The sequence below is a fragment of the Rattus rattus genome, chromosome 15 (genome assembly GCF_011064425.1).
Source record: "Rattus rattus isolate New Zealand chromosome 15, Rrattus_CSIRO_v1, whole genome shotgun sequence".
NCBI lineage: Eukaryota > Metazoa > Chordata > Mammalia > Rodentia > Muridae > Rattus > Rattus rattus.
The window spans coordinates 2,202,798-2,217,663 of NC_046168.1; the positions used below are offsets into that span (position 1 = coordinate 2,202,798).

General features: G+C 42.1%; 1 protein-coding gene across 1 annotated transcript in view; it reads right to left on the minus strand.

Annotated features, from left to right (window-relative positions):
* Ppp2r2b (protein phosphatase 2 regulatory subunit Bbeta) overlaps positions 1-14,866 on the minus strand; it is a gene marked incomplete at its 5' end in the record, with an annotated part of 103,477 nt that overhangs the window by 13,624 nt on the left and 74,987 nt on the right. The window contains one exon of the mRNA XM_032886016.1: positions 8,175-8,344. Coding sequence (XP_032741907.1) covers positions 8,175-8,344 — 170 coding nt within the window. The remainder of the gene's footprint in view (positions 1-8,174; positions 8,345-14,866) is intronic.

A 14,866-nucleotide genomic window follows, 5' to 3' on the forward strand; every position in this document is an offset into this window, starting at 1 on the left:
ATACATATGTACAATGGAATACTCTTCAGATATAAAGGAAATGGAAATAATGGAATTTGTAGGTAAATGGATGGAACTGGAAAATATTATATGGAATGAGGTAACCAAGAAAGCCTGCATATTTCCTCTTATTTGTGGATTCTGGCTCTGAATCCTTATATTTGATCATATAACTCGGATAGCCAGGAAAGTAGACTATGATCACAGGGGAAAGGCGGAAAAGGCTTGCTAGAGAGTGGGATAATAGGAGACAGATGCTAGGATGAGGTAATGGGGGGTGCTGTAACTGGAAAGCTGGAGGGAAGGTAACATAGGAAGAGAGATAGGAGGAAAGAAAAATACTATGAAGGATGCTTAAAACATCCAGAAGAAAACATTCTTTTATAGGTTTTCTTTAAACATTTATATATCTATAATAAGTATAAATATATTATTTCTGAATGGAATGGGGTGATGGTTTCTTCTCAAAAGTCATGCATTATCTAACAAAATCCCTGATGACAAATATCCCTTCAATATGTTCTGAGATTTCATCTTACTCCAGTCAGAATGACTGAGATAAAAAACAAAATGGTGACTGTGGTGGTTTGAATATGTTTGGTCCATCGAGTGGGATTAGGAGGTGTGGCCTTGTTGGAGGAAGTGTGTCACTGTGGGCATGAACTTTGAGACCCTCATCCTAGCTGCTTGGAAGCCAGTCATCTTCTAGCGGCCTTCAGACGAAGATGTGGAACTCTCAGCTCCTCCGGCACCATGCCTGTCTGGACACTGCCATGCTCCCACTTTAATAGTAATAGACTGAATCTCTGAACCTGTCAGTCATTTCCATAGTCATGGTGTCTCTTCACAGCAATGAAATCCTAACTAAGACAGCAGCAGATATTGGTGGGAACATGGGGAAGAAGTGAACCCTCCTTTCCTGTTGGTGGCATTGCAAATTGGTACAGCCCCTCTGGAAATTAGTGTGGCCAGTTCCAGAATAGCTAAAAGTATATCCACCCTATGACCTAGTTATACCGGAGGAATATAAGAGGTCCCTCTTCTGCCCCAATATGGGTTATTGCCATTGTCCCTTATTGTCTTTCAGAACTTGAAGATAAGACTTTGCTGGGGATACTACAAGTTTTAGAAACAGGATTTGGGGGAACTGAACTAGAGCTGACCTGGAAGCTTCCTTCCTTATGACTGGCTCTTATGTGAGAATTAGCTTGCTGTACAAATTGCTGAGGGAGAGGAATAATTGGTGTCCTACCCAGCTGTGAAAGCTACAAACCACCACAATGACTGGACTAGGAAGGTATGTACAGTGGGGCCCACAGTGGCACTTTTACCTTGGAGTTAAGCAACAGCTGTCCTGTTATACCTCATGCCTGCTCAGGTGGAGGATCTTGTACAATAAGCCTAGTTAAGTACCCATGTCTGGAGAAGTATAGACTTGAGAAGAGAACCCAATACTGCCATTTTCTTAAGCCAGGATGATTCTTAAGTATATTCTAAATACTTATCCTTATATTTAAAATATAGTTCTCAATTCTCATCAAAGAAACTTCTCATAACAGACGGAGACAATTACAGAGACCTATAAGTGGCCACAATGCAGAGAATAAATGACCATGGGGTTCCCATCCCCAACCTATACATATGCAACAAACCCCTACACTGAAGGCTCGGAAAAAAAGATCACAAAGAGAGGGTAGAAGGATTGTAAGAGCCAGAGGCCCAGGACACCATGATTCTAGATAATGACCCCTAGACATATGGGAGAAAATTTGCCCATGGATTCTTAATAATATGGTTTCCTGAACAAAACCTGGATTGGTTGACATGCCAACTCAGACAGGGGAAATTCTACATGACCCTACTCCTAGACAGAGAGCTACAGGTAGTCAGTGGCTGTTAAGAGAGGGAGAATCAGTTTTCTCCAGGGACAAGCTCCTGCATAGATTGTCTAATTCAAAACAGCCAGCCCTACACACAAATACATTTCTCTAACAATTAGATTATGTGAACAAAAGGTCAAATATCAGAATTAAATGCCATTGTTCATCAAAGAGACCTAACAGATATGTCCAGAATATTGTAGCCAAACACCAAAGAAGAAACATTCTAATGGACTCAGTAAATGGACTCAGTAGGCTGTACATACACATGTGCATCTGTATTTACACACACACACACACACACACACACACACACACACACACGTAACAATAAATAAAGAGCTCATAAGTTTGGGAGGGAGAAGGGATGCAGGAGGAATTAGATGGGTGGAAAAAGGGCAGGAGTGAGGTAGATGTGCAGTCCTCATGTATGAAGTTCTTTAAAAAACAAGATTAAAAAGAAACCTTAAATTAGTGGGAAAATAAAACCTGTTTATCCACCACGATCAAATTGGATTCATCCAGGAGATATAGAGATGATTCAACATACATAAATCAATAAATGTAATAAACCACATAAAAATCAGATACAAGGACAGAAACTACATGATCATCCTCTTAGATGCAGAACAGGCCTCCGACAAATCTAACATCCTTTAATGAAAAAAATTATCTAGGGATACAGGGGTCATATTTCAATGTAATAAAGACAATACATGCCCAGCTCACAGCCAGCATGCTATGTGGAAAGCAAAAGAAAGCATTTTCTCAAATTCAGGAGCTACAAGGATGTCCTCCTCGATTCCCCATTCCAAGTACATGCTCGAAGCCTTAGCTGGAGCCATAAGACAAATGAAAGAGGACACAAAGAGAGACAGGAAAGCGTCCTTCTTTGCAGAGGATATGATTCAACACACAAGAGTCCAAAGACTCCACCAGAAGGCTGCCACAGTTCACAGCACATGAAAAGAGTGGCAGGATAGAAAATTAATATGTAAAATCCATAGCTTTCCTATATTCAAATGAGGAACACACGAGGAAGAAATCAAACAAATGGTCTCATCCATGCCTCAAGAACATCTTGGAACAAATCTACCCAAGGAGGTGCAAAGCTTGTATAATTAAAATTCCAAGACATTGGAGAAATAAACTGAAGATATGTGAAAAGGGCCATCCTAATGAAGCTATCTACAGATTCAATGCAACTACCTATATTTAAAAGCCGGCAGGCTTTCTTAGTAAATATATGTGTATGTATGATATATATATATATATATATATATATACATGTATACTGAATTTCCCTCATTCAAAACACTTTGGAAAGAAGTATTTTGGATTGTATATATGTAATGAATCAGTACAAATATGAAATTTGTTTACATTTCATATACCTTATATACAGCCTAAAGTTATTTTTATATAGTACTTTAAAATGATATGCATAAAATGAAGCTTGTTTTCGTGAGATTCAACATGGAATTTTCCACTGTGGCCTTAATGTTGGTATTCACAAAGTCTTGGGTGTCGATCGTTTTGGGTTAGATCATTTATAGTGAACATTTAGGTTCATGATGATATGACGGTCTCTGTTCTAGCTACTCAACTGTTCTCATGTGGCGTGATAGCAGCTGAAGGCTGGTATTTATCAAAGTCAGGCAGAGTGGGTGGTTTCAGCCTGTTAGATGTAGGTGGTCTACCTCTATTCTGTAGGGAAGTTTGAAAACAGCAAATGATATTGAAGTCTATATTTACAGAAACATGCCGGGTTCTGTTGGTGTATGCACAAAAATGCATAGTGGGAGCACTGCCCACACATGTCTACCAGCTCTTGGCCTACTGTTTCTCTGAAGATACTAGCAACAGTTGATCTAGCAACAGTCTGTGTCAGTGGTTCGTAACCTGTGGGTTGGGACCCTTTCACAGGGATTGCCTAAGATAGCCAGAAAACACAGATATTTATATTATAATTCATAACAGAAGTAAAATTACAGTTAGGAAGTAGCAATGAAAGTAATTTAATGGTTGGGGGTCATCACAACATGAGGAATGGTATTGAAGGGTCACAACATTAGGAAGGCTGAGAACCACTGCTCTAGGGGATGCTGGGGATCTCTGCTCTCTGCCCATGGGCCAAGGTTGTATAAGTGGATGTCTTGCTGCTCATGAAAATGGCTCCCATCTAAAGATCTTTTCCCCAAGACCATTCTAGATACAAACTGAGAGTTTATAAATTATAGATAGTATATTATTATCTTTGATATAGTATTTAAATTTAAGTGGCTCTGAGGCACGCTTTTCTAAGTTAAAATAAAATGTGATACTTCATTTGAATACACGTGCTAAGCCACCTAGTTCTTAGTGTTCTCCACATACGATCTCCAAGTCTGGCACCAGCCAAACGTGGCTTCAGAACCAGGACCTGTGGTCTAAAACTAGATTTGTTCTAAAAGCCTTTTCCCAAAATAAGAGTAACTGTGTTTGCTACCATGTGTCCCTACTCTTCTCTTTTCTAGCCAAGGCGCTCTGGCAGGCTGTCTGCTGCAATCCCACCCACCCTCAGGTTCCAGTCACAGCATTCTCTCTTTTGTTTTGAGAAGTGTGAAACTATAGGGTTATCTTCTGCAGCTGGACAAAAAGCACTAGTACCACGCTGGCCCAAATACCCAGGGCTGAGAGGCCAGTATTGTGTAGGAACATTTTAGCTGAGCCTTGAAGTCTAGGATTTAGGGGAGAATCCAACTCTTGTACATGGGGTGGTATACTCTTTGAACCATGTGGGTAACACAGTGATCATGGTGCCTATTGGCCCTGAATTCTGGTTCTTAAGCTCCATTGTGATGTGCTGTGGAACTCAGTCAGCCTTCCTAGAGTCCAGTGTCTATAACCCCCATTTTCTCCCTGCTCTTGTCTCTGAAGACATTGCTACTTCTTACAACTCTCCAGGGGATGATGTGGAATTTTGTTCCCAAGTCCATAAGCCAAAAATGGGCTGCCCTGTTGCTCGTGGCAACTGTTCTTGTCTTGTTATCAGTTCCTTTGATGTTACACATTCAAACTCAACTTCTTGCTATCTGTCCACTGGTCTCACACCATCAGAAGCACTGCCATTCCTTGAAGCAACTTGAGTATCTCCCTCTGCCTTCTATTCTTCCTGTGATCATTTTTAGTGACTCAAATACCTGCTTCTTAACTACAATCATACCCAATGGTTGTCCTCCCTGCCCCCACTGTCACATGACTAAAGCAGTATATTCTGTGATAGTCTCTTTCTATTGCTATTTCCTTTCTGTCAGGTCTTCACACCCACTGACTCAAGTGCTTTGTTCTTTGCTAGCTCCTTAAAGTTTGGCAGTCCATCATGACAACTTCACTTTTAGTGAGTATCTTAACAAACCTCTCCTTTTGAATTAAACCCCTGAAACAAAACTGCACCTCTTGTCCGTCATCTGTGTCAAGCTGGTAAATGGAAGACAAGTTTATATATATTTGTCTTACTTTATTAAAATAATTTTTGAGACAAATTTCATCTATCTCAGGCTGAGGATGTCTTTGAATTGATCCCCCTGCCTCCACTTCCTGAGTGCTGGCATTACAGGTGTGTACTACCACACCCAGTTTACACATTACTGGGGAATGAGTCAAGGGCTTCATGCATGCTAGACAAGTACTCTACCAACCCCTTTCAAGGTCCTCAAGTTTATATGAACTTCAAGCTGATCCCCCAGTGATGTTATGGCACCTCCCTTTGTTAAATGAACATTTTAAAGACTTTTTCACTATACACAGCAGATGACTTTTGTCATTCTACTGAGAAAACGGAAGTGGTAAGAAATGTGGGTGCTCCCAGCATGGCATTTATCAGCCCCTGCATCTGAGCTCCTTACACGCACTCTCCTTCCTCTGACAGATGAGCCACCCGCCCCCCTCAGGCCAGGTCTTCCCTGGACTCCGCCCTTCTTGTGTTCCTTGAGGATTCAGCACCCTCATTTTTCTCTCCACTGTTTACTCCTATCAGCTCCAAACACACCAATTTCCCTTTTGCCTGTATCCTACATTCCACCTACCAATCCACTGTGTTTTCATAGCTAGCTTCTGTGCTCAGACCCTTTTTTCATAGTCTCTTGAATAGCCTCTGAGCAGATACTCACACTTTCTGCATACTCCTCTGTGAGGACACTGGTCACCTCTACATGTCTAAGGCTAGTGCTTAATGTTCAGTCCTTTTCTTTTGAAGTTTAGCAATAGCACGGTTGGTGGCTTTTTTTCACCTTGAGATTTTTGTCCACTTGGCTTCCTCAACATTCCTAGTTTTCCTTACACTTCTCTGGCCCCTTCCACTCAATCTCCTTTACCAAGTTATCTTCCTAGTCTCAACCTGAAAACCCCAAGGGCAGGTCCTGGTCTCTTCTTTAAATATACCCACCACCTAGGAGGCTTCTCCCAGTTCTCTGGCTTTGAAGACCTACTGTGTACTTTCACTTGCCTGCCTACCTCCCATTCTGTTTCGGTTTTATTAGCTTAACCTGTTCAAAGCAAAACTCTCAATCTCCTCATCTAAATAAAAAGGCAACTCCACTTCTCTAGTTATTAAAGACACTAATCCATGGGATATCTTTCGACATTTCCCTTCTTACAACACACGTAAGACCCTGTGATGTCAGGAATCTGGGCCCCTCTCTTGTTGCTGATACCCACATTAAAGCTGCTACTCACCCATTTGCCAAAGATTGTGTACTGCCTGGTTTTAAGTCAACTTAACACAAGTTAGAGTCATCAGAGAAGAAGGACCCTCTATGACATCACGCTGTAAGGCATTTTCTCAATTAGTGATCAATGGGGGACCCGGCCCATCGTGGGTAGTGCCATCCTTAGGCAGGTAGGTCTGGGTCCTATAAGAAAGCAGTCTGAACAATCCAGGGGAGGCAAGCCAGTCTACAAGGCCTCTGCATCAGCTCCTGTCTCCAGGTCTTGCCTTGTTTGAGTTCCTGTCCTGATTTCCTTCAATAATGAACGGTCACATGGAAGTGTAAGTTGATGCAGCAGTGGGAACCCTAAGACAGTTTGTAATACCTTTAAGATTCTTCTTTCTGTATCTTCAACTGTCTCTGTTACAGGTTTTCCTCCCCAGTGCAACCAGAATGTTCTTTTAAAATTATAATGACAAAATATTCTGGGGTTGGTGATGGATCTAGAGCTCTGCGAATACACTAAACCCCGGAGAGTTACATACTCCGAAATGAGTGAATTCTGTGATAAATGAACGAATCTCTAGTAAAGCACTATAAATCAAATCTGTCTTCCTGGATGCCCTTTTCTCTGCCTCATTTCTTTTTATCTAATTAAAGATATATTAAAATAAGAATAGTTATTTCTGTCTCTTGATTGATCTCCATGGCTTTCTAATAGCCTTTCTGACGCCAAGTCTGGTCAAACTCTTTCAGTGAAAATCCCTGGAGACAATGCTTTCTCCTTTTTTCTCCCTCCACCCATGTTCCTGCCACCTTTACCCAGATTTTAGGCAAGTGCTTCTTACACAGTCTTGGCTTTTCCCCCTTTCCCCTTCAGTAAGCAAGCAGATGTCACCAACTCTCCACCTCCCTGCCCTTCCCCCATCCCGCCACCATTTAGCTTACATCAGCATCATCTCTTTTCCTGTAGCCTGCTTCTCACACTGTGAGGCGAAACTCATTGTTTTCAGTGCCATTTCCTTGTAGATCTCCACTGTACCCAGCTGGAGACAAGTAAAGCTCTCGGTACCAGAGTTTGCAAGACCCTACCCTGGTTTTGTCTTCTGGCTTAGCTTTCTGCCTTCTGGTCCACCATCAAGGTAAACTTTCTCAACCCACAGCTCTCTTTACTTCAGGCCTTTGGCTGTGGAGTTTTCTAAGCACATGCTTTTTCTAATGAGGTCATGACAGTTTCTCCTTTACCTTCCTTACCCTGAAAGGCTTCCCTGTCTTGGGCTCCCCCGGTCTCAGCACCATCCCTTTCGCAAGCGCAGTTGGTTCCTTGTTTATCAGTCAGTTTTTTCACTAGAGAATCATGGGAGCAGGGCCACGCTTGTTTTGCTCACTGTAGCTATGATATCTGTCTCATATAACATTTCCAGGTGATAACTACATATAACTGGTCCATGTGCATCCTTATTGTAAATCATATGGCACTTGTGGCCTGTAGCATTTTATCAAATACATCACTAGGAACAGCCTTCCAACATCTGCAGGCAGAGGCTGATGCAAAAGCACACAAAGGGAGTGCACTGGATACTGAGGGCTGGGCAGTGGTCTGTACCTGGTATGTCTCTACGGGGCGATTTTCCATGTTGAGATCCCAGACTTTCGCAGTCAGATAGTCTCTGGTCATGATATACCTCCCACTGTGGCTGAACTTCACATCCGAAATTGAAGAGATAATTTCAGAGAAAAACGATCTGTTGCTTGGATCTTCTGGCTCTTCAAAAACTGTAGGGCAGAAGAAAGACAAAGGGAAAACGTGATGAATACAGATAGCCCAGGCTTGTGAGCAGGCTCTGGAGTTGGGGCCAGCCAGAGAGCTAACAGTGAACTTCTAAGTAGGGCGGGTGTCTGTGGAATATAAAAGAGTTGCCAACAGTGTTAGCACTCTGAAGACAGAAAAAATGTGGATTACTGCTTTTTTCCCAAGGGATTGGCATGGGACCTGTCTCTTACTCTGCTTGCTGGGACACTGACTGTTTGGAAGCCCCAAATCTGGATCACTTTTCCCCTCATCTCTGAATGTCATGTGCATGCCCACATTGGGAGACACCTTAGAATTCTCTTTTTCTTTTACCTCTCCTCTTTCCTTCCCTTTCCTTCCCTTTTCTTCCCTCTCCTCTCCTCTCCTCTCCTCTCCTCTCCTCTCCTCTCCTCTCCTCTCCTCTCCTCTCCTTTCTTTTCCTTGTCTTTTTTTTAATGGTGTTTGGGAACAAACCAGAGTCTTATGTGTGTTAGGCAAATACCACTCAGCTATACCCCCAGCCCTTGGAATTATTTTACATGCTTAAACACTTTTCAGTTTTTTCTAAAACATGTAATCTACATAACTCTAAAATACTCACAATGCACAACTCAGCAGTTTTATGTATCATGATGTGTTTATGTAATCATACCACAATCTAAATTCAGATGTTTCTAATAACTCCCTCACAAAACAAAACAAAATAAAACACCATGACAAAACCCTTTATTTTCCATTCCTGCATCTCTAGGCAAACATCAATCCACTTTCTGGATACTAATCCTAGCAATTTCATATAAATCAACCATAGCACATAGGTTATTTGTACCTGACTTAATATAGCATATTGTTTCCAAAGTTGATCATGTTGTAGCATGTTCTTTGCTAAATCATTGCATGGAATTTCAGTATTCTGTTGACCCATTGGTCATTTGATAAACATTTGAGCTGTCCCCACTGACAGATAATGGCACCATGATTATTTATGTATAGCATTTTGTATGGACATGTGTTTACATTTTTCTTGGGTTGTGATGTAGCAAATCCCCAGACTGCCTTAAATCAAAGGTCAGGACATCCTTTGCTTGGGTGACTTAGGTGCCCCAGGTATCCTTATATATAAATGGTATCTGCAATGTCCTTTAGGGACATTGTCAGCCTGATCTTTTGATTCTCTTTCTTGCTAGGTGTGACTGATTTCTACTTCTTGTTGGCATGGCTCCTCAAGAAGTCTTTTTTTTTTTTCCTGAAAGATGAGGAGAGTGGAAGAAGAAAAAGGAGGTGGAGAAAGAAAAGGAGGAGGAGGAGGAGGAGGAGGAGAAAGAGGGGATGATGATGAGGAAGATGAAGAGAAGGAAGCAACAGCAGTAACAGCAGCAGGAGAGGTAGCAGCACCTCAGGCCTTTCAAAGGCCTCCTGAGACAGTGAGCCTCTCTCTCTTGTTTCAATGAATTTCCTAATTTTCTGGTTCTATTCTCATTGCTAAGGGCTTTATTTTTATTGTTTTGTGGATGTTAGTGTTTGAATTTGGTTCCAGTTTAACTCAGCAAGGTTCGAAAGGAACTCCTTTTGAACTACTCCTCCATTTCCTTTAGTAAAGAGCTGGCCTTCCAGGAATATCAACTCAACACAGTATAACAGGTTTCAATAAGGCACAGGCTGCTTGTGTCACATATACCTATCCTCATCAGTGACTGACTGTGGACACTGTATTGATTGTTGTAGCTTCAGGTTTACCAGTTGCCAAAAAGGACTTCACATTACTTAGCACATGAGCTTGCGCATAGCAGGGTCTCAGTAAATACTTGTTAGTACTTTTATCTTTCTTATATACTGCTCTGTGATGGCCAGTCATATTTCATTAAGACTGAGCCCCGGAATTGGCTGGCTAATCCCAAGTGGCTGGCCCTGAAAAAAAAATAATAATAATACAAACAATACTAAATGGGCACAGGGCCTCACAGGGTCGGAGGAGACAAATGTTACCAAATCACACAAACTTAGCTACAGTTCAGAATTGAGGTTTACCATGTTATAAGCTATGTATGGGCGAAATGAAGGAACTGGGACCCCCTTTTGCTTCAGTGTTAGAGACATTCAAATTTTTTTCTGGGCATATGGCAAAACATGCTTCCTAAAATTTCCCCTGAGATCACCTAGGCTTGGCATCAGAATTCAGTTGAACTTCAAAGTTTCCAACCAGATTTCAGGAAAAAGTCATAGGAGAAGAAAAAAAGGGAATATGAGAGGTGAGATGAGCTTTGCTCTCTCTCCTAAAGACATATTCTTGATGGGAAGGAATCCTGGTAGCCTAGACCTATGCTATGGGTATATGGCAGATTCACAAACAGGCATATATATATGTTTTATAGATATCAATATAATGCAAATTACATTTCTTATGCACTTAAGTATCCATCTTTGTACCTAAGTATCTATCTTTGCAACTCTGTATCTATTTACAAACTCTGTATCTATGTATTTATTGTTTCATCTAATGCTCAGATGTATGAGAATTCCCATTATGGAACAGGGAACAGGCCAACAAGACCAAAGGAGCAAACGTCCCAGGACCCCCACTCTTGTCCACTCCACATAGTTACTTTCTCTTGCTTTGTTCCTATACTCAGGCTGACCCATAATGCTCATATGCGTAATGCGTGCCATGGACTCTCCTCCTCTACTCTTCCCACTCCTGTCATGGGGCACTGAGTGAGAATTCAGGCTGGGATGAATTAAAACCAACTATATCTTGAGTTTCTATGTACTGCATGGTATGAATCCATTCAACATTCATAAATCTTTGAGCTCTTTCCCATGAATTAATCAGTCAATAAAGGTGTCCTCATAGCTGGCAGGAACACAGTGCAAGTTTGGACTTCGTCTGCATTTAGCCTTTGCTTTTCCTTCTTTTTTCTTAATTATTGTTACATATACATATACATATAAATACATAATTACAATCTGCTGAGTCCATTTATTATCATCTCTGGAATAGGTCACCTCCAGGCTATCATTTGACACGCATGACTTTGGCTTAAAGGTCTCTCCCTTCTAAGCCACTATCACCTTGGCAGATGAGAGGGATGTAAAAGGATTGTTTGTAATGAGGGAGGACTGAACTCAGACTCATGCATGGGTTTTACATCGATCACTTCTGCAGACTTGTCTGCCGTGGAGAAGAGCAGCTGCCAGATTTTTCCATTCTGAGACCTGGTTGACAATTTCTCCATAACGGGGACACAACTGGCAATTTCTGTACGGAGTGAGGCAGATGGTAATTTTTCTTTGGAGATTTGCAGGCAACAGTTTTGCCCCTGGAGAGAAAAGGCTCACCGATTGAGATGCAGCCAGCAATTTTTACTACATAGGAGACACATCCAATAATTTTGCTCAATGAGAGAATTGGCCCACGGTTTCCCCACAGAGGGTAAGAACTCCCTAGGGCTGAAGACTTTGGCCTTTGCCCAGCTGAGAACAGTGAGAGAAATACTTTAAGATTTAGTTAGTGGCTACTGTATTTATTATGTTGGAGTCCTGATTTCCAGACTTGGGCTAGAGATTGGGGATTGAGATCATATTCAGCATTAGAGGATTCAAAAGTAGGGAACACTGAGGCCCAGTGGCTCAATCCTTGAAACAAGCTTTTCATAAATACTTCACAAACTACTATCCTTCAGTGAACACTGCAGCCACATGATGTATTGCACAGCCAGGTAGAGAATAAGTGAATGCAGAAGGCAACATATCTGCCCTTAACTTTTACATATATCTTTTTTAAAAATTCCCTATATATACTTTCTTCATAAATGTCTTTAAAATATGCTTCCAGAGCTAAACCCTACTATGAGCCAAAATTTACTTTGGGGACTTGGGAGGGCTCAGTGGCCAAACTGCTCGCTCATAAGAATGAGGATCCCTGAATCTGGATCCTCAGCATCTATGTAAAAACCTGAACTTGGCAGTGCACATCTGGAACAGCAGCCCTGGTTGTGGGGGTGGGGACAGCCTGGCAGGCAGATCTTGGGTACTCGATGGCAAGCCAGTCTAGCCAAAATGGTGAGCTCTACGTTCAGTGAGAAAGCCTATCTAAAACTGTAAATTAATGTGTGTGTGTGTGTGTGTGTGTGTGTGTGTGTGTGAGAGAGAGAGAGAGAGAGAGAGAGAGAGAGAGAGAGAGAAAGAGAAAGAGAAAAGTAGCAAGGTGACAGTAATACCCAACATGTCCACACATACTTGTATGGGGATGTACACATACACATACCTTGCATGATGTTATACACCTATAATCCGAGGTAGGAGGGTTGCTATGTGCCTAAACTACACAGAGAGAACCAAGGAAGCCAGGGCTTCAAAGCAAAACTCTCTTTCAGAAATAAAGGGCTGGCAAGATGCTCTGTGGGTAATGATACTTGCTATCAAACCTGAGTTCAATCTTTGGAAGCCACATGGTAGAAGGAGAGAACTGATTCCTATATTTAGTCCTCTGACTTCCACATGTGTACAAGGCATGCATGTCCCACTCCCACAATGGAAGTATATATTTTTTAAAAAATCAAAGTGGCATAAGTAAAACCCTATTTTTTTCGTCATGTACAAAGCTTCACAGGAAGAGAAATGAGACAAAGAGGAGCTACACATGATTAAGAAAAACTTAGTTAGGAAGTGCACCAGGCTCTAGAGGCTTCTGTTGCAACAATCCAATTCTTCCCCATAGCACAAAAGTAGCATCAATAATAAGGGGAATAATGAATACTTAGGCTCATCTTTGGCTCAGAGATGCCAGGGTTTCAGTTTCATGAGACACCACCATGCCTGGCACATGGCATACATCCATAAGTACAAGGGTCACACGTGGCACACAGAAGGCTTAAGGTACATGGGTAAGATCTGAGTTGTATGGGTGAGCATACAGAGTGAGGTTGCTGTGTTCCTCCTCATTTATTGTGACTCGGGGTCTGTGCTAGGCCTCATTGGAAAATGTACTCCTTTTCTGTGGCAGACAGAATACTGGAACTCTACCATTTAAGATGTCCATACTCCCATCTCTTGAACTTGTAATATGTTGTAGATAAGGGCAATTACAACTGCAAACTGACAGAGAATGTGATCTGGATGTAGTGGCGCACACTTGGCATCCCAGCATTTGGGAGACCGAGGCAGGAGTTCCAGGCCAGCCTGAAATATAGAGTGAGACCAAGTCTCAAACAATGAACACACACACACACACACACACACACACACACACACACACACACACACACCCCACCCCCAATCAAAAGTGAAATCCTAGTACTTGGGAGGCTGTGGTGGGATAATTGAATTTGAGAGAATTTATCTCAAAAACTAAAAAGAACTAGAAAGTGCTATCACATTATCTGGTGGGTCTGATGTAATGACAACAGTCCCCAGAACTCTACTGACACTGGCTTTGGCCCAATGGAGCTCAAATCAGACTTGACTTCCAGGACTCTGTTTTCTAGTCCCTAAGTTCTCTAAACTGTGATAATTTGGGACTGCAGGAATAGGAAACTGTTGTCCCTCTTCCCATATCAGCAGCAAAAGGAGGGGACAAGAGTTCATGGGCTCTCTACTAAACTTCGTAAGCTGCTCCTGTTTCCCTAGGTCATGACAACTCCTCCTCTCTCTTTGGGTACTTGAAGAGCCTACTTGCTAAGCAGCTGTCTTTGCATGGCTCTGAGCTGCAGAACTACCCTGGATTAGTCACTTTTTCCTTTCCATTGCTGCTGGTAAGCTCACGGTATGATAGACTCCAGAATCCAGGAGCTTCAAACAGTGGACCAAGCATTGAGATGGTTGAGCAGATTAGTGAGAGTGCATACGACTTCAGGATACCAGTCATGTGCTAGATGACTGATTCCAAAGCTCCTCCCTGCTCAGATGTCGCCAGAGAGTCCCTACTGTCCCCAGCCTGAAGGCCAGCCTACACCGAGCCCTATATCAGCATGTCAGCATCCCAGGCCTGCCTGGTCTACTCATCATCTGCCTCAGGACCAGGCAGAGAGTGAACAGTATAAATGCACACAGCATGCAGCAGAGACAATGGGGTCGCTTGACTTGAGTGTCTTTACTCTATACAAGCAACAATTTCCATTCAGCTCCATTGATGGCTGCCAGGCAGGAGAAGTGTGTCCCCCACACAGTCAGCTTGTTTCATCTGCAATGTCTACACATTTCTGGAGAATCCTGATTTTGATTTTTAACATTAGTAATTAAGTATAAAAAATTAAGAGTGAGATTAAACATAACTCACCTGTGAGCCACATAGGTTAAATAGCTTGTGACATATGGTTGACAAGCTCTAAAGGTGCTGAGGGTGTTTATGAAGCATTGTGCACATTCTCTGACTTGGTCCTTTCTCTTTTGCTAATCTGTCTTGCTCTTGTTTCTCCCACTTGAGATTCAACTTACAGGGCATTCCCGAACCACTCCAATGCCTGCATTGTCCCCTCCCCATTTTACAAGTAAACTTGGCCTAACTTCAA